This window comes from Polistes dominula, unplaced genomic scaffold (assembly GCF_049000335.1).
Source record: "Polistes dominula isolate Pdom_NZ unplaced genomic scaffold, Pdom_raw_medaka scaffold_35, whole genome shotgun sequence".
Lineage (NCBI taxonomy): Eukaryota > Metazoa > Arthropoda > Insecta > Hymenoptera > Vespidae > Polistes > Polistes dominula.
In genome coordinates, this window is record NW_028300968.1 from 880095 (window position 1) to 900471 (window position 20377).

At 29.5% G+C, this 20377-nt stretch overlaps 4 protein-coding genes across 9 annotated transcripts in view; 3 read left to right on the forward strand and 1 right to left on the reverse strand.

Annotated features, from left to right (window-relative positions):
- Positions 1-5057, forward strand: LOC107072870 (GEL complex subunit OPTI). Its single transcript, XM_015333158.2, has 5 exons — positions 1-319; positions 408-511; positions 598-727; positions 809-899; positions 4976-5057. Exons 1-4 carry the CDS (start codon positions 221-223, stop codon positions 848-850), a joined length of 375 nt encoding a protein of 124 aa, XP_015188644.1. The 5' UTR covers positions 1-220; the 3' UTR covers positions 851-899; positions 4976-5057.
- On the reverse strand, positions 808-4509 carry Prpk (TP53 regulating kinase). 5 transcript variants are annotated; one of them, XM_015333154.2, is made up of 4 exons: positions 4318-4509; positions 2084-2304; positions 1748-2017; positions 808-1649 (listed from the first exon to the last, which is right to left on the reverse strand). In XM_015333154.2, the coding sequence occupies exons 1-4, from the start codon at positions 4404-4406 to the stop codon at positions 1402-1404; spliced, it is 828 nt and encodes a 275-aa protein (XP_015188640.2). In that variant the 5' UTR covers positions 4407-4509; the 3' UTR covers positions 808-1401. The 5 variants fall into 5 exon arrangements, with proteins under 5 accessions (XP_015188640.2, XP_015188643.2, XP_015188641.2 ...); XM_015333157.2 differs by having other exon boundaries at positions 4110-4464; XM_015333155.2 differs by lacking the exon at positions 4318-4509 and adding an exon at positions 3546-3684.
- Positions 3435-11317, forward strand: LOC107072868 (uncharacterized). The gene is made up of 2 exons (XM_015333152.2): positions 3435-3585; positions 4976-11317. Exons 1-2 carry the CDS (start codon positions 3435-3437, stop codon positions 5650-5652), a joined length of 828 nt encoding a protein of 275 aa, XP_015188638.1. The 3' UTR covers positions 5653-11317.
- Positions 6996-20377, forward strand: part of nuf (rab11 family-interacting protein nuf) — a 22594-nt gene continuing 9212 nt past the window's right edge. The window contains exons 1-5 of one of the 2 annotated variants that reach the window (XM_015333151.2): positions 6996-7097; positions 14092-14949; positions 17719-17793; positions 18591-18629; positions 19690-19807. In XM_015333151.2, coding sequence (XP_015188637.2) covers positions 14123-14949; positions 17719-17793; positions 18591-18629; positions 19690-19807 — 1059 coding nt within the window. In that variant the 5' untranslated portion in view covers positions 6996-7097; positions 14092-14122. Of the gene's footprint in view, positions 7098-7586; positions 7728-14091; positions 14950-17718; positions 17794-18590; positions 18630-19689; positions 19808-20377 lie in introns of those variants that run through there. The other variant, XM_089173290.1, reaches the window with a different exon arrangement.

Below are 20377 nucleotides of genomic sequence, written 5' to 3' on the forward strand. Positions count from 1 at the left end.
GTATTAAATGATTTTATAAATTTTGGTATGATAGTATCTAGTAAAAACAGATTACATGTGTTGAAGAATGTGTTGCGTAAACTGATGCGCAGAGAAAAAGTACGGAAGTACCGACATAAAACGTGGAACCAAAAAGAGCGTGTGACTAGCGCGCTTAACACATGATTTTGATGGTTGTTGATTTAAAAGTCATTTTTTAAGTGAAAAGTTTCAATCAAATATGTCACGATCAAAGTCAGAAAAAAATGGGAATAGCAACAAGTGCGAATTAAGTGTTTGGACACGTGCAATAACAGCGAATTCAGAATGGCCAGATAAAGTAAATATAACCTTATTTTTGATAACTCATATGTCATCTTATGCATAATCATAATCTTTATGAATACTAATATTTATTACTTATGCAGGAAGAATTTCTCGATGTTGTTTATTGGGCCAGACAAGCAATCGGTATTATCGTTGGTATAGGATGGGGTCTTATACCTTTAAAAGGATTTATAGCTCTATTATTGTAAGTCAAAACTGTACAGAATTATCTTCAATGTATTCTAACATGTGTGACTACTAATACATTGTATTGTTTATTCTATTTTTCAGATTTGTACTAGTCAACGCAGGTGTTATGTATCTTTATTTCAACAGTTTTCAGCAAATCGATGAAGAAGAATATGGTGGTATATGGGAATTAACTAAAGAAGGATTTATGACTTCGTTTGCTGGTTTCTTGGTATAATAATTTATTTCATAAAAATTAATTAAACTCATTGACATCGACGTGATTTACATTTTGAATTATAATTATTTACAGGTAACGTGGATCATCATATATTCTGGGCTACATTTTGACTGATTTAGGAATAAAAAGTGATACACACTTGGACTGAAAATCGAATTAAATTGTAAGTGTAAAATCATTTGATATATTCGCTACTGGAAAGTGCTCTATATTTGCATATGCTTGACTTTATAAGCATACATTTTCTATATATAACACTGGAATGTATTAATGGTGTTTCTACGAAAAGAAAGAAAGAAAGGTATTATTTTATTAATTATACAAAATAATATCTTCTCACAATTTGTTAACCGTAGATAATACTTGTTATACAAAAATGAATTATACGTATACAAATCTTTTTATCATATTAAACATCTATATTAAACTAGTTTCTTCTTAATATATCAACTTTCGCAGTTGAATAAGTCGAACGTTTGTTAATAAAAATATATTTTTATTGTTATAAGAAAGACAAAGTATACAAATTTTAACAAATAAAACTCATAAATGCAAGTACTTCTTTTGAAATTTCTAAACAAATACTTACATTTGTAAAAATAAGACAAAAAATTTCATTCGTATGTATAGCAATAATTCTTTATTAAAAATAATTGTATTAATGGTCAGCCAATCATTAATCGTTTACGTCCACGTGCTCTTACTTCTTCATATTTATTAACTATCTCCTTGCATTGAGTTTTATTCGTATAATGTTTTTGATAACTCTCATAAATTAATGGAAAAAGTGTAGGTACTTCAGAATGAGCACTAAGCAAAGATCTTTCAAGAACATATATATCAACCGCTTTATCTTCTACGGTTGAATCAATTCGTGCCAATCCAAAATCAATCATAACAAAATGATTTAATGCTGAAAAAAGAAAAATTCATGTTAATACAAATGTTGTTCTTCTTGTTTCTTTTATTTTATTTTTTTTTTTTTTTACATAAAAACTTTCAAGACATTACCATCTTTCTCTTCAGTCCACATTTCATTTGAAATATTTTTCAAAAGAATATTTGAAGTCGTCAAATCACCATGGACTATATTCTTCATATGCAGTTTAGCAATAAGTAAACCTAATCCTTCTCCTATAAACTTAATAATGTGTTCTACATTAACTTTATCTGATACATTTTCATCTATATAATGTTTTAAAACTATAGTATTTTCCATATATTCCATGTAAATGCTGCGACGATTCAAATCAACTAAATATAATGCAGGTGTTGGTATGCCTTTGATACAAAAGGAAAACAAAGGAAATTAGTTAAAGAAATCAATACAATCAAATTAATATTTACCTGCAGATTTAGCACGAACAATAGCACGTGCCTCAGCTTTTATTCTATCTTTTGTTAAACGTTTATCTAAATCCGGATGTCTATAACCTTTGACAAATCTTTCTTTAACTATGGTAGGTTTACCTAAGTATGTCCCTTTGTAAAGACAGGCTTCGGCACCTTGCGATATTAATTCAAAATTATGCATGATTTTTGTTGTTCCTTGTAACGAATATACAATCCTGCATATACATAAGTGCGATTAATTTATCATAATAATAAGAAATAAACCAGTTCATTACATAAGAGAAGTAGCATTTATCTTAAGATAAATTCTCAATAAAGATTTATCTTTATGAAATAAAGAAAAAATGATTTACATTTAATCATTTTGAAATCTACAAATCATAAAAAAACAAGTCAGTTTTTGTTCAAGAAAGTTTATCATAAGACATACGACTCTCTAAGTTTTCTTTTACGTTGTAATAAATACTTTAGATTGAAAAGTTCATTTAAAAGTCTAAAGTAAAATTAAAACAAAATTAATTCGTCAGAGAATATAAGAACTTTTCTAGGATATCTTTCAAATTATATTCAAACATGATCTACCCTAGTATTTACAAAATATTGTAAAATATTGAATAGATGTGTAATTAATGTTAAAAAGAGATTTAATGTGTCTATTTAATATTAAATACACATGTATTCAATATTTTACAATATTTTGTGCTACTAGGAGGAGGGTATGCTTAATTTTAAAGAGTTTAAATTTCAGAAAATTAGAATCAAATAAAACAAATAAGTTGGTTGATCCTAGGAAGTGTTCTTAACATAAGAGAAACTTCATAGAATAAACAACTAATTGTAAAGTGGGATATTACTCTTTTCTCATTCTCTTCTATATAAGTATATATGTACATAGTATATAAGTAAGTAAGTAAGAAGAAGACGAAGAAGAAGAAGAAGAAGAAGAGGATAGAAAAGATGCGAGAAGTCGTGCTAGCGCTAGCGAGCCGAGACAAGAACGAAACGGCGAATCGATCGTCCAGCGTCCGTGAGAACGTCCTGCGCGCTAATCGCTATCCCGACGCTAGTATTCGCCCGTACTTTGTCGTTGTCGGTTTGTCGCTCCGTGTATATCTATATATTTATTATCCCTTTCTTTATCTTTCTCTCTTTTGAAAAATTCTTTTTTTTACAACATTTTTCTTTATAATTCCTATCATTTTCAAATTGCATTGTCAATTTAAAAATATCTATTCTACCAATTACAATTAGTCATTTTGTTGAGAGAGAGACCCAACAACAACATCTTCACCACCACCACCACCACCATCGCCGCCGCCACCACTGCCGCTACTTGTTAAGGGAAATGAAGGACGAAGTAAAGATGGACGCGAATCGGCTCATCGCCGAAGTTTATAAACGACCCGCGCTTTGGAACCAGAGACACATATCCTATCATAATCGAGAAGTAACCAACCGCGTTTGGATGGAAATAGCAGCGATCTTCAAGCTTCCCAGTGCGTGTATTAAATCTCAAAGAAGTCTCTCTTTCTCTGTCTCTCACTCTCTCTCTCTTTTTCTCTTTTCGTTCCTTGCATTACTCTTGTTTATTTTCTTTTTATTTAATCTCTTTAACTTTATCTCTCTCTTTCTCTCTTACTCGCATAAATTGGACCTACGAGCGATTTCCCCCACCCCTCCCTTTGAAGTAACTTTGTCCCTTGCTTCTTCTTCTTCTTCTTCTTCTTCTTTTGAAGTAATCCAATAAATCGATTTTTTTTTTAATTCTCTCCGTATAAATATTAAATCTCTTTTCTAGTTTTTTTTTTCTCTATTTTCTGTTTGTATTTTAGGAATTTATATTGCCTAGCGATATTCCCTACAAAGTGGGATAAGAAAGAGAAAGGTGTAGTAGTACGCGAAAAGGGGTGGTGGCTCCACAGTGGCGAACCGTCGCGTACTCGCTCGTACGCATCGTGTACCGGCTTAACCTCACTTTTTAGCATGTATCTTATTTTAAATTTAATATTTCTATATTTACTTTGTTTATTTTTTCTTGTTAATGACTTTTTTTTTAGGTGATTATCCTCGTAATCGTCATAAAACACTATTTTGTTTAATATCGAGTAACGTATGCGAAAGACAATGAGTTTGTAAAAATCAAATTAGAGATTGTTATTCAAACTGTAATATTAAATTCATTCTATTTTTCTCGCATAGTTTGAATTAATGACGAGTCTAATACACACCAATTAAATTCGAAGATATTTTTCTTTGTTAATAAGAAAAAAATATTTAATCGAACGAAACCGATCACCAAGTATCTCGTATCGATCATACTATTGCGATACGAGACAACTCAAGTTGTAAAGGCGCGACTCGCTACGACGAGAGTACGCATGCGCAGGTTACGCTTAGGTCAATAATAAAGGATAGCTAAAGGTAGTAAAGGATCCAACTAGTTTCAAGTGAAATTTTTAATAAATATTTGTCGATATTTTCTTTATTAGAATTCCTAATATTTTCTAGAAAATATTTTTAGCTTACTTTCACTTTTTTCTTTTATTATACTGCATTCACAAAAATACAGTTTTATGTACTATGTATAAAAGATAAAAAAGAAAAGGGACCTTTAGACCCTTAATACATAAAATGTTAGGGGTTTTCAGATAGTATAACAGGTAGACAAAACAGGTATAACAAAATAGTAAACCTACACCTACACAAATATTGTGTTAGAAAATAATTCAGTTCGTCAAGCTCTCGTTTCTTTTTTTTTTATAATTTTGAAATAATTTTTACCAAAATTTGTTTCGTAATTTTGTATTTTACATTAATCGCAAATTCAATTGAAACATCCTCAAAAGAATGACTTCTAATTGGAATATATTTTGTCGTTTCTTTCAGAACCAGTATTAAAGGCTAAATGGAAAGGTCTCCGGGACACGTTTCGTGCCGAGCTTAAGAAAGATAAATTTTTTCGAAGAAGTAAATATCATCGCAACAGACCAGTATGGATTCATTTCAAGAGTTTACAATTTTTGAAGGAACAAATGCTTCCAAGACCACCGATTTGGGAACGTGGAAAAGCAGCAGGTATGGATGGGGATCAAGGATTAGGAGAAAACGAATCGGAAGGAATGTTGACCAAGAATGGTACACCATTGAAAAGAAATATGGACGACAGGGATACCTTGGCCGATCAATTGTTGTCAATGAGCTGTGAAAATGGTACGTTGCAAATCGAAGGTATCGATCATAGAGTTGATGTTAAACAAGAACCAGAAGAGAACTTCGATAATTTGGAGTTTCAAAATGTGACGGATAATTTAGCGGACGATGAAATGATGTTGCAAAATATATCACCTGAACAAGTATTGATGGGTGAGAGCGATAATGGTAATGGATTAACGAATGATCCTTTGGAAGGTAATCGTTTTGATGATACTTATTATTTCTTCATGAGTCTTTTACCACACATGAGAAATTTACCGGCCGATCGAAGAATGTTACTTCGAATTCAAATGGAAGAATTGGTTTACAAAGAAGTTTATAAAAAAGGTAACGAAGAAGTCGATGCATGATGAGAAAAGGAGCTTGGACAACAACAGTCCAATGCAATGACAAATTTGAAAAATGAAACGACCGATTTTCGTGTACAATCAAACAACGGAGATCAGTCCTAACAATAATCTTCAAGAACGAAATCACCGTCTTCTTCTTCTTCTTCTTCTTCTTGGTCGAAAGTGGAAAAGGTCGCGTAGCAAAATGGAACAAATATACATACAAATATAAGTCTTGACATTTTTGTTCCTTTCTATGCGTGGATTTCTACTTGTGAAACAATGACGCTTTCCGTTTTGCTCGTAAAACCATTGAAATTGGCTGTGAAGAGATCTGTTGACAATAGAAACGAAGATGACGGTAATAAGGAACTTTTTTTTTTAAACAAATATCATCCATTTTTGTTCTCTATAATTAATGCATATAATGTCATTGTAATGATTTATTCGAATAATTTGAATAATCTTTGTTACTTGTGTTTTTTACATTGATGTACAAATTTCAATTTTCTTGTTTATTTTTTTTTTTTTTTAATCAAGGAAATAGAAATAATTCGATATCGATGTTCAACTTGAACCTTGCGTAACGTTCTTTCGAACGAGCGGATGCACAAATTTCTCTTAAACGAAAGTTCTTTGTGCCATAATTAGTACATGTATAGTATATGATGACTAGCTCACGATCGGGCTTCCAATTGTTACTTTGCATTTTTCTTTTTCACATTAATTTTATCCGTCAATATATATATAGATCAATATTAAATAGCATGTATGTAAATAGAAAATGATCGACGGTAAAACGATTGGTCGGTTCGTCGTAATGTGCATCGCGTGCAAGAGGATACAATATGCTGGAAGATCGTCTGCAGAAAAAGAAATATTGTCGAACATATTAATAACTATATTACTATTACTATTGTCATCTTCATGACTAGAAACAAATTTCATATTCAATTGCATAAGAAACGACAATTATTATACAATGTTTCGATATGTATAAAATGAAAATTGTATTATTTATTCGATCGCGAAATTTAAATTAACGTTGACCCCAACGGTATATTGGGAAGAGTGAAAAAAAAGGAATAAAGAAAGAAAGAATAAGAATAGAAGGGAAAGGTAAAAGAATATCGAGCGAAAGGAAAGACAAACTAGGTCCTGGTCGATAGCGTGGGAGTAAAATATGTATTAAAAAGAGGTTCCGTAGGTTGAGAATCACTGGTACGCTCGGTACCTGCAGGTACGAATGTGCAGCATGCACCTGTGTGCCAAGATAGGCGGCATGTATATGCACTTGCGTGGCTCGGTAAGAGAAATCAGTGCGCATGCGCGACCGTTCGTAGCCACTCGCGCACCTCCGGTTTCGTTCGGCCGTTTCGCTCGCTTTCGCGCTAAGACTCGCGCCGCGTTCGGTCGTCACTCGTCATTTCTCTCTCTCGTCCAGTTTTATCCGTAGTATATTATTCGTACGTACGATTGTTTGTTGTTTCTTCGTTCGTTCGTTCGTTCCTTCGTTCCTTCGTTCATTCATTTGTTTCTATCGTTCCTTCTATTTCTTTTATTTTTCTACAATTTATCTATTTCGTCTAGTGTGTTATTTCTTTGCTTTAAATTCTTTTCATTCTTTTTTCCTTTTCCTTTTCCCTCTCTCTCTCTCTCTCTCTCTCTCTCTCTTGTCCACTTATTACCGTTAGTTCAAATGAAGCATCTCCTTTTTTTTTTCTTTCCTCGCACGAACGAACGAGGACGAGTTAAACGTTACAGGTGTTTATATCAATCTCTCGGCTGACAGATTCTCTTCAAAAAATAATAATAATAATAATAATAGTAGTAATTTACATTGTGCGATATCTATTACGAAATAACTAAACATCTTACAACTTGCTAATTCGAGAATAAATCTCGTTTGTTCGTAAGTCGTGACACCGCAGAAGTATATATACATTTTATACAAGTAAAACTGGAATATAATATAATCTAGCATTATATTCCAACTACTACTACTACTACTACTACTCTCTCTTCTTCATCCTTGGCTTGCATCTTCTGAATCACCATAAATATATATATACGTATATATTCGTCGTTAATTCAAGGTGAGTCCACTCTCGTAACGTTTCTTGGTGAAGAAAAAGAAAAAAAAAGAACCTGCTTTTTATTCTAAGGGATTCTCCAAATCATCGACCTTGACCTTCTTACCTCTCATTCTCTTCTATATCTCTATCTCTTTCTCTTTCTCTTTCTGTAATCACAATGCACCGAAGAAAGTATTTCGGTATGTTTCTATGCATACCAAAAAAAAGAAAATACTTTCAATCTTCTTTTATTCCCGGATATAATACTTGGACCGTTTCTTTTCGAAAGTTGTAGGAATTGAGAGATGCATCCTTAGTGTGTATGCATTTTTTTGTTTAGTTGCGTGCGCTTCTTCTTTTGTGTTCATCGTCGTCGTGGTTGTCGGTCGTTTCGTCGCGTATCATCGGACTTTAGTTTTAAAATGAAACCGTAAAACTGTTGGGATCAAGTAAATTCAAGAGAGAACAAAATACCAGACTGTTAATATTCTCCTCGTGTATAGTTTTTCATTGAGTATTAAAATAGTCTACTACCACGGAACCCCTTTTATTTTTACAAGTGTCGATATTATTTAAAAAATAAACACAAATAATAGAAGGTATGTTCAAAAGAAATAAAGTATAATAATAATTATTATTATTATTAATATTATTATATTGTATTAAGTATAGAAATTTATGTACGGTGTACATTCATTTTTAAACAAATTTAATATTTATTTATAATGTATTATTATATTATATATTATAATATTATAGTAGTTATATAATATATTATTACTTTTAATATTTAATATTAAAATTATTATATATATATATATTTATTATTATATTATATATACAAAATTTATTCTACGATAATAATTTTCATTATTTGTTGCTTAAAATTCGATTAAAATATTCAAAACAAATATCAACACACCGAATTTATTTCTAAACTTAATGATACTTTTACGACCATTCCAATTAGATGATTAGTAAAGAACGTTGTGTTGTATTTTTCGTCTATGCAATGTTTACATATATGTATACACACACACACGTATAATGTATGTATGTATGTATGACGAACTCTTAGTATCTAACAAACAATATTTGTCATAATCAAGTAAGAATATTTTTGCAACGGTATACACACTTTAGTATATAACAAGATAACCATTTCGAATACTTTCAAACGTTCTCATTTCTAAAACATATTACATTGAATTTTCTGATTTGTTAAGTATTTCAAACATAGATTTCATTTGAAACAATTGTATGTAAATAAAATTTGCAGAGTGAATGAGTTTGATCCTTTTTGTGGGGATATCATCCTCCTTGATTATAAAAAGAAAAAGAAAAAGACAAAAGTAAAAGTCATTTTGATGAGAGGATAAAAAAGTGAGATGACATTGCAAATGTTTTCTTATAATTTTGTCTTCCTTTTTATATTAATTTTATATCATAATTATTGTTATATCAAAATATGTACAATAATACACATACGTTTTTAAGCAAATAGTCAAGGTATTATTACGTTCGTTAGTTTTATCTGTATGTGTTCTAAAATCGTAATGGCTGCTACTGTTAACTGTTATTTATAATGCTGTTCTGCTTTCTCTATAATATATTCAACGTTTCGCCGATAACGTCAGGTTTTTTTTCTTTTTTTTTTTTTTCTTTATTTTAGTTTATTCATTATCCATAAATGCATCATGTATGTATAAATCAAGTTTCACAGAAGATTCACAAAGAGACATTACTTTGTCTTTATTTTTATTTCTAAAGTTACTTTTATATTGTGTTGTTCTGTTATGAATCATAATATTATGTTTCATGAAACTGTGTTTGATTTTTATGAATCAGAATTTGTGAATAATCTCAAAAATTAATAATTAGTTAGATATGTAATCATTTTTCATTCATTTTAATTGAATTATTGAATTATTTTGATTTATATTGTTCATAGATGGTTCATTATTGTTTTATTTGTTTGAACGTTTTCGTTTTGATATTATTTATGTTATATTTCAACAACAAAAATGATACACGTGTTAACATACATACATACATACATACATATGTACATAGACTCGTATACAAATCATGGCCATAAAAAAAAAAAGGAATTTGAATATTCTACTTTTACAATCGTAACTATTTACATAGAGATATCAAAAAACGATGTTATAATTAAACGAACCGAGAAGCGTCAAACGTATTTCCTTCCTGTGGCTAACACCGCACTTTCAAGCTTGTTCTAAATAACAGTTACACCGCTGGTATTCAGCAATTCGAAACGCATTTATGCGTGCAACTTGTTGTTTTTTTTTTTTTTTTTTTTTTTAACATACGCGAATAAGCCTGAAAGTTATTTGAATTTCTTCAACAAGAGAAAAAAAAAGAGAGAGAGAAAGAAAAAACAAAACAACCATATCCCTAACCAATTAACACGTTCCGTGCCACGTGTACCACCTGTGGTACACAAAATATTGAAAAATATTGAATACGTGTGTATAAAAGAGATTCAATGTCTTTTTAATATGGAATATACATTTTATTGAATATTTTTCAATATTTTGTGCTCTACTAGGGACGTTAAACTTGTTCTTCAGGCCACGTGTACCACCTGTGGTACACCCCTAGTAGCACAAAATATTGACAAATATTGAATACATGTGTATAAAAGAGATTCAATGTCTTTTTAATATGAAATATACATTTTATTGAATATTTTTCAATATTTTGTGCTCTACTAGGGACGTTAAACTTGTTCTTCAGGCCACGTGTACCACCAGTGGTACACTTACCATTTTATGCGTTACAAATATATGTTTATAAGAAATTTAATTTAGTAAACAAATATTTCTATTAAAGTATTGATGCATTATAAAACAAATTGCATAAGTTTGTTTAATTGTATTATATTTGTAATAATTAATAATTACATGTGTAATGATTGATTTTGTTAAATTAAAATGAAATGGCCTGAATGAAGATAAGTCAGGTAAAAAGAGCTTGTGTGCATGGAACGTGTTAACTGAGAGAGAAATTAAATTGGAAAGAACAAAAATTTCACGTGGAATACGTAATTAAAAATTAAATAAGAAAACAATCATCATGCACGTCAAACGTAAGAGACAAAATTCTACTGTTATGTTAACACGTAGACAATTTTATCGAACGTCCGTTGCAAATTTAAAATGATTTATAGAAATATCGAGTTTGATAAATCGAAAGAATCGACGTAAGCAAAAAAAAAAAAAAGAAAAAAAAGAAGAAACATAATGTACTTTCGTCAAGTAATGCAATTTTAATGCAACTCACGTATACAGTTCTTTTCTTGCTTTTTATATTCTTCTGCGACGTCACTTTTATCTATTTTCGTATACGTTCTACTAGTATATATATATATATATGTATATATATACACCAGTTCATCGTAACCAACTACGTACGTTACTATCATAATGAATAAATGATCCAACGTACGATATTATTGTCTACGTACGTTCGATGACTGAAACAAGCGTCAAGAACACGCGGTTGATTCGAAAATTCTTACATTTAATTGCTATTGATCTATTTTATAAAAAAAAAAAAAAAAAAAAAAAAAAAACAAAACAAAACGTTTTATAAACATTTAACCGAGTAATTAAAATGCAATCGTGGCTAGATTAAGATAAGATAAATAATTAGATAGATAAACGTGATTAGATATAGATTAATATAATTAAATACGTAAATTAAATTTATGGTAATTAATATAAATTAAATATATAATAATTAAATTTTGATAATAATTAATATAAATTAAAATAACAAACATTGAAAGAAGAAAAAGGGGAACACTGAAGGATATTGTCCTAGTATCTAACGTGACGTCACGCTTCGATCAACGTTGAATCCTTGATCCGATTTCACCCGATGCTTTCCAATGGTGCATTGAGTTAAAAATTATTGGGGGAATAGAGGGGATTAGGGGGAAAGGGGATACAGAACAAGTTGATCCAGAATAACGAGGAAAAGATCTCTGGCACGCGTTGCTGTTATGTTCAATCCCTTTCCCTCTTATCCTTTTTTATTTTCTATCTTTCTTTCGCATCACATTCATCCCTTTATTCCTTTTCTATAAAAAAAAAAAAGGAAGCTTTCGTGTACAAGTAACTAACATCGACGTTCGTACTATTTAAAGAGAAAAGCTTTTGGCGAGTTTCCAAGATGTGGTGGTTCACATCTTCTTCTTGGTCCGAAGAATTTAAACTAAGTTCAAGGGAGGAATTGTCTTACTTTTCAAGTAAACTGTATTTATAGTACTTTATTTTTTTTCTTTTTTTTTTCTAGTCAATGTAACGAATGAAATCAGCTAGATTACATCGTGTAACGCCCCTTTTTTTTTATAATGATCAACAGACACTCCCTTTTGCGATTATCTCATCGAACGGTTCTGACTGGTACGGCTTCGTCCCGTTGCTTGACCGCCAAACTTCGTGAGAAAATACATATCATAATACTATCATAGTTGTTTTAATAATTATTACATCTATCCACAAATAGATCTATTTATTATTTATTAATAATAATAATAATAATAATAATTAAATATCTGAAAGAAATAGGATATGAAAAGACCACCGCACACCTTCAATGGGAGGATCGCACTCAGGGACGGGAACAATGGCGGAATTTGGTATTTGCGGCAATGAACATTCGAGTTCCTAATGCCAATAATGATAATAATAATAATTAAGTTAATTAACAATAATATAATTATTAGTTATCTTAAGTATTCCGTGTTCCTTCTTCAGTTCACGTTTATTCTCAGCGATAGGAGCGCTGTCTGTCGGAATTTCGCGACAAAAATTGCAAGTTCGATGAACTATCGAACGCATAATTATTTTTATTTATTTATTTTCTCTCTTCTCTCTCTCTCTCTCTCTTTCTCTTATAGTAGGGAGGTTTATTTTACAGTAGTAAGGCTTTTAAAAGCCACGTGGGAAGAAAATAGTGTTTATGATATAAACGTGGTTGTGTTGTTATTGTTGTTACACGCGCGCAACATTTCACATGGGCACATGCGCGTGTCGATGTAAATACGATCCCACCTTGTATAAAAGGTGCAAACTAAGAAGGAGACTTCCTTTTTTTTTACTCCGTGAAATAGAAAGTGAAAACGCGTCCCAAGGATTATATATATATATACATATATATATATATACGTAACGATGAAATCACATGTTAATTAACGATAAGGTATAAATAACTAATGATTTCAAACCGGTCTTAACTTAGTAACTGCAATTTTTTTTTTTTTTTTATCAATTTTATCTAAAGTATAATCTTATATTTGACGTTTAAAAAAAAAACAAAAAAAAAAACAAACCGGAAATTATAAAATAATACAAAATAAGTTGCCTACTTTTCAGCTAATTAGCTTCAACTTACGCATATGCACACGTGTGTGTGTGAGTATAAATGCATGAATTTTCGCAATTGCAATATGGAAAAGATTGCAAAGGGAGGAGGAAGGTGAAGATAAAAGATGTGTAAGTGCTCAACCCTTTTATTCAACAAACGAGTCTTCTTCATCGTCTCTTGGTTGTTGTCCCTCCTGTTTCTCAGCATTTCTCAGACCTGACTCATCGTAGCATGACTTCGATGCACAGTTTCTCACGCTTTTCTCCTACTTCTTTCAATTTTCTCACAAACTCGTTCACTTATTTACATCCCTAGTTGAATAAGTAAACGAGTAAGAAAGTATGAAATCAAAAAAAAAAAAAAAAGGAAAGAAAGAGGAAAACAAGATGGGTAGGAGGAAGTAGGGAGAGATGGTTATATTGTTGGACATGTAAGTTCTTGCTTTTAAACAGTTGTGGGTACTCATCTTGGTGGAACGCAGTAGCAGTAGCAGCAACAGCTCCGCCTCTCACACAGTCAGAAGTTAATTTTACCTGGGTGATCTTATTCGTGAACTTGACAGGCCAGTTGGATCTGAAAAGCTCGAGTTAACGATACCCCACTAGAATTTGTGCGAAAGAGAAAGGGACAGATAGATAGAGAAAGAGAAAGACAGAGAGAGAGAGAGAGAGAGATTTACCACTTTTTCTTTTTATTTTATTTTGTTTTTTGTCTATCTCTAGAAAATGTCTTCGGTGTGACTCATACGGTCCTTCCACTCACTCCTGGAGAACGAACTCTCCCTACTACTAATCTTCTGTCATTCTTTCTACCCCTTCTACTATTACCTTTCTTTAGTCTTGCATCCTTTAACAACTCTATTCTCATTCGACTAGTAATTTAGTTGGATAGATAAAGTCGTCCATGCAAGTCTCTCGTATCATTTTACGTGTATATAAATATGTCTGTCTCATATTAAAAGAAAATAATCAAATCACAAATTAAGGTGGGGAATATCGTGATTGGAGAAACGAAGGATGGTAAGCTCCCGTTCATCATCTACGGCTATCGACGATAAGAACGAAGATAATAAAAGGAAAGAAGAAGAAGAAGAAGAATTAAAGGGTCAAGAAGAGGAGGAAGTTATCAACAGTACCATTATCAACAACAACAACAACGATAGTAACAACGTTGATTCAATACCTTCGTTGTCCACCGTCGAGGTGTTAGATTTAGTTGGCGAATCAACAGGCAACGCCATCTTGTCGGGAAAGAAAGGAAACGTTAGAAGAAGCGTTGCCGAAGGTGAGGGAGGAGGAGGAGGAGGTGGTGGAGGAGAAAAAAGGACGAGTGTTGGTGCCGGCGTCGACAAGGAGGAGGACGACGACGTCGTCGAATGGGGCCGACGACGAAGCAACAACGACGGGCTACCACCTTCGTCGGTTTCGATGTCGTTAGACCTGCAGAATCATCCGGTCGGTAGCGTCAGTCCGCAAAACGATTCCGGAGATTATTCGAATATCGATACTGGTTGTGTTGGTAGTGGTATTGCTACTGGTACTGCTAATATTTCTGATCCATGTGGTCGTCCACTTACTACTACAACAACAACAACAACAACCGAAACCAATAACAACGCTCTATCATCATCATCCATTACCAATATCAAACTGATTGGTAATAATCGAGAAGAAGAAGAAAGTTACGAAGGATTTGGATTTGGATCCGATTTTGGATCCAGTTCTGGTTTCGGTTCTGTCGAAGTTGACGCCGACGGTGAACCCGAGGACGGCCGAGACGACGCCGATTCACCTGGTGGCAGCAGTTCAGCACCCTCTCCTACTGGTAGCAACCCTTTCAGCAGGTAAATTTCATCATCTATTATTTCCTTTAATTCGTTCATGAAGATTCTATTGTGGATTGTTTCAAATTTTCGCGCTTTTGGTCTGGTCGCGGTACTGCAGACTAGAACCAATGAAAATTCATCATTTGCTAGGACAACGGACCATAATCGTTATGATTCAAGGGTCAACGTGCTATTCCTTGAGAACAACTTATCGATTTGTCCGAGAGGTGAAAATCCATCGTTCGAACACATTGCCGCAGTATGATAAAATGAAAACCACGAGTCTTCCCAACCCCCCTCCCAACCCTTAACAACCCCTCTGGCTCGCTTTTATTCTTCCCCCTTCACCCCTTCTTCCATTCTTACTCTTATTATTAATCTTTATTCTTGTCTTTCTGTTAAATATTTGCCCTCAATTTTTTATACTAACTTCCTCTCGAGAGATTGAGAATTCTTTTCCCAATGTTTCCTCGTTTTTTTTTTTTTTGCCATATTTGATCGTAAAGAACGCGCATAAAATATGATTTGTATTAACAATTAAAGTCTAGGAGATTAATTTTCCACTTTTGCTAAGGTCGCACACCAAAAGTCTATTGTTGTTTACGTTACATTCGTGCACGCTTGGAACGTTGTTAATTATCTTCATGCTAGGATGAATCCCAACGAAGTTTTTCTTTCAAGTATGTACAAAATGATGATAATGATAATGATAATGATGATGATGATGATGATGATGTTGTTGATGATGATGTTGTTGATGATGATGATGATGATGGTGATGATAATGGATAGTACTTTCTTTATACAATTCCTTTTTCTTGTTAACACTCACCAAATCATTGTTTTCTGATGAGTATTGAAATTTTGGTTGTGTTAAGTAAAAAAAGGGGGGGGGAGAAAAAGAAATGTAACAAAATAAAAAATTTAATCTCGTTCTCATGATTTTGATTAAAGTTTCATTGGAAACTTTCGCACGAGAAGAGAAAACAAAGCTAATGCCATTATTATTCCCCGATTACTTCCTCAAGTTTATTAATTTAATTTTATCGTATTCGTATTCCACGGGAAGAAGCTTAATGGCGTTCAATTCCTTAACTCTACTTCTCTTCCTCTTCTAGTTTGTATTTTTTACTCGAGAAAAAAAAATAGAGAATGATTATCGCAGTATATATAATGCATTAGTTAGATGCATTTCCGTTTAACGATCATTAGATTAGTTTTTTTTTTTTATTTTGTATGGTTTTGTTTTTTTTTTCTTTTTTTTTTTTTCTTTATATTCATACACAGGTTGTATTTTATTTTTGGTATATTTTTTTTTTTCTTTCAAAAAGAGTTATTTATTTCACAAATATAATTATATTAATTAAATATAAATATAATATATGTATTTAAATATAAATATGTATTTATATGTTTAATTTATTATAATATATATATTATATATATTTTTAATATTTATAATATTTTTAAATATTATAAAAATATTTATAAATATATATTTATATAATATATAATAATATAATAATAAAATAATAATAAATTAATAAAAAAAACAATATAATAATAATCAAATAAATTATTATATATACAATATATAAATTTCAAATTTGAAATATATAAATTATATTGAACGAACACAATATCTATTTATATTTAATTACTTTATTGTTAAATGAAAAAAAAAACAAATTTGTAAAATGATAATACATATAACAAACAAATGATGTTTATTTCGTATCTTTGTATGCAAATATATTAGCTTTTCAAATCTTAAAGTTAAAAAGATAAATAATTTGTAATTAAACGATATTATTTATTACCAATTTGATTCTTTTATTTTATTTTATTTTTTTTTATTAATAGCTTTTTCATTTGACGAAATTGAGCCATTAAAATGGGTAAGATCATTCGGGCATGAAATGACTTATGTTGAAGGTAAAGCGTGACTCTCGATAATTAATATCATGATTTATTTTATAATTAATATTGTATGATTACACAGATGTATAAAAGGGAAGATAAATTAATGATCTAATTAAGATTTTTTTTTTTAATAGAATTTATTTTTGATTATACACATTGATGATGATGATGATGATGATATTTCGATGATCATACATGGTGAATACTCATAGTAACTAAATCACACACATATTTTGTTATTAATTCATTGAAATGATATACATCGATGAGTAAGAAACGTTTGTAGAAATCTATTTCGTATCGCTTATAAATTTTATACATTGCAATCATTTATTATTATTATTATTATTATCATAATTAAATTCAATCGAACTCTAAGAACATATGTTAGTTCACTTTCTCGCAATATTCTAAATTAGAGATTGAAATATGTAATAATTTTACTTCGTCATTCGTATATATATATATATATAGATATATTTTATCGAATTGCGTTTCATGCAAGTATAAAAAAAAAAATTAATAACTTTCGATTTAGTTATTTCACGTAGAAAGTTATTTCATACAATAAATTTATATATATATATATATATATATATATATATATATATATTATAAAATATTATTTATAGTAGTGTATTATATATAAATAATATATATAAATAATATATATAAATATTTTATATTACTATTAATATAAAATATAATAATAAATATTATTAATATTTTATTTTACTATTTGTAACTGGTATCAAATGGTATATTATATATAATATATTATTTATATAATAAACCTAACAAATTAATTATATATTACATATATTACAAATTTGAACTAACATTATTTTTGTTTTATAATTACAGAAATCCGAGAAGTCCGAATTCGACCATAGGAAGGCATTCCTGGCTTCGAACATCCCTCAGACGAACACCCCCATGGTAATATTAAAAAAATTTAACTTCACACACATACACACACACACACAAAAATAAAAATAAAAATAAAAATATTTAACATACGACAAAAACGAGCGTGTGTATTAATTATTTTTTTCGCGCGTGCGAGAAAACAATTCCGTCAATAGAAAACGATGATGAAACAATGAGAGATCGTGTGAAAATATGTCGTGAGAAAAGGATCGTATGTGTAAATATTTCTATCTCTATTTTTTTCTTTTGTTATTATCTATCTGTTAAACGAAAGATAAGAAGAAGAAGAAAAAAAAAACAAGAAAAAAGAAAAAATGTGTCCAAGTTTTTTTCCTAGAAAAGTACAATGGTTTCTGTTTAAAAAATTCTTTTACAGTGTGTGTATCACATCATATAATATATATATATATATATATATATATATATATATATATATATATATATATATATAAACGTTTCTCAATAGGTCAACACTAGATTTGGAATATAATGTACGTCCAAATTTAATTATATACTTTATATATATATATATATATATATATATATATATATATATATGTGTATGGACTTGAATTGTGAAAAATAATGGCAGAAATAAATAAAAACTTGGCATATATTCAACACACTCGATAAATTAATTCTGAGGTCGACCTAAGTACAATTATTCTTACATTAGTTTATTGAAGCTACTGTTAATTACAATATCAGACTGTAATTATTGATAAATATCAATCGTTGTTTAAGAATCTTTTTTATGAATATTAATTAATGATTATTTATTTATTCTTTTTTCTTATTTTTTACAGTTCCGGGAGGAAACGGATCAGTTCAAATGCATTAGCAAGGTAAACATCATATTCTTTAAATAATAAACAATATTTTTATTAATTTTGTAATATTAAAAACAAATAGAAGAATTTACGTTGCAAATAATTATGTAATATTATAAAATATATATATATATATATATATATATATATATATATATATATATATATATATATATATATATTATAATTAAATTATATAATATTAAATATAAATAGTATTAAAAATTAAATTATTATTAAATACTTAATATTATATATAGTATTATTGTTTATTTTAATATTAAATATTTAAATAATATTTATAATAATATTAAATAATTTAAATAAATATAATTTTTACTATATAATATTTTTATATATATTTTATATATATTTATATTATTTATTATATATATAATTAAAAATAATATTTTAAAATGTTGTATATATAATTAAAATTTATATACAAATATATTTTATAATTTGACAATTAATTTAACAATTTTACCATAAATATATTATTATAACAATTGACAATTTTATAATTAAAATTTATCTATACAAAATGAATATTATAAAATATATTTGAAAAGAAATAAAAGTATAAAAAATAATAACAAATTCAATCGTACGTTTTAAAAGATTTTACACAGATTGACGTCATGGTATGATAATAGTCTATGGCGTCATACAAAATGAGAAAAAGAAATTGGTATATCAATGATCTCTTCTTAAATATCTCGAACAAAACCCAACTCCATTTCGTGACGCTTCGAGAAGTTTGATCCTTTCACAGAACTTCAATCTTACTGAAAACTTTCTAATACGTAGGCGTCATATATACATATATATACATATATATATATTTCAATTTAAATACATACATATATATTAACTTTTCAAAAGTTTACAGTCTAAACTTAACTATCATCTGTTAAAACAATTTGTGTTTTCAAGTTTAATTAACTTTTTTATTTATCAAACAAATCATACGACACTTTTTGTATTTTTACTTAGACTCAAGACTTTTCAAACTACCCTAGTTATACTATACTGTCAATTTGTATTTAATAATATATTATTTTGTATTTTACAGTCAGCTTTATCGCAGCGGTAGCTTCAATAGTTCAGGAAGAGGCTCAAACTGTGACAATACTGACGATATGTACAGCGATGTATCTCTTGAAGAAGACTTTATAGATCTCAATCATAGGGTAAGTGTTGTTATACCTTATATATACATATACATACTTATACGTTATGTATTAATGTATAAGAACATTTGTTACAATAGCATTTTGAAAATTAGCATTACGAAGGAAAAACAATTTCAATTTTGCAATGTAAGTTTAAATAATGATAGTTTATGTTACATAAATATGCTAACTATTGCAAGTATATATATATATATATATATATATATATATACAATACATATTTTACAATAATATACAGTATAATTACCTAATTAATTTTACAGTAATACAGTATAATTACATTATATATATATATATATATTAGGTTTACTGTAAAATTCTGTCCGTTCAAACAAACATTAGTTCAATTTTTCGTCACTAGGGGTAAGGTCCCATTTTCTAAAATGCAATATTGGGATCTCTCTAACACTTGAATACGCTATCTGGTGGCTAAATTCGAAATTAGAGTAAATAGGTCGAATAGCTACGCCATGCTCCTGCCAGAAATCCAAAATACAAATTGCCACCATGTTGGCAAGAGTTCAAAAGTAATTTAATTAATTAATTGTTCAAATTATGAATAATTTA

What these genes read in the sequence shown, in the direction of transcription:
- Prpk (XM_015333154.2), bottom strand. Translation starts at nt 4,406, where the DNA reads ATGATCGATACGAGATACTTGGTGATCGGTTTCGTTCGATTAAATATT. An exon ending in TGTTCGTGCTAAATCTGCAG is followed by an intron (nt 2,018 to 2,083) that starts GTAAATATTAAT and finishes TTTGTATCAAAG; the next exon opens with GCATACCAACACCTGCATTA. An exon ending in GTGGACTGAAGAGAAAGATG is followed by an intron (nt 1,650 to 1,747) that starts GTAATGTCTTGA and finishes TTCTTTTTTCAG; the next exon opens with CATTAAATCATTTTGTTATG.
- LOC107072868 (XM_015333152.2), top strand. Translation starts at nt 3,435, where the DNA reads ATGAAGGACGAAGTAAAGATGGACGCGAATCGGCTCATCGCCGAAGTT. An exon ending in AGCGATCTTCAAGCTTCCCA is followed by an intron (nt 3,586 to 4,975) that starts GTGCGTGTATTA and finishes CGTTTCTTTCAG; the next exon opens with AACCAGTATTAAAGGCTAAA.
- LOC107072870 (XM_015333158.2), top strand. Translation starts at nt 221, where the DNA reads ATGTCACGATCAAAGTCAGAAAAAAATGGGAATAGCAACAAGTGCGAA. An exon ending in GGATTTATAGCTCTATTATT is followed by an intron (nt 512 to 597) that starts GTAAGTCAAAAC and finishes TCTATTTTTCAG; the next exon opens with ATTTGTACTAGTCAACGCAG. An exon ending in CTTCGTTTGCTGGTTTCTTG is followed by an intron (nt 728 to 808) that starts GTATAATAATTT and finishes AATTATTTACAG; the next exon opens with GTAACGTGGATCATCATATA.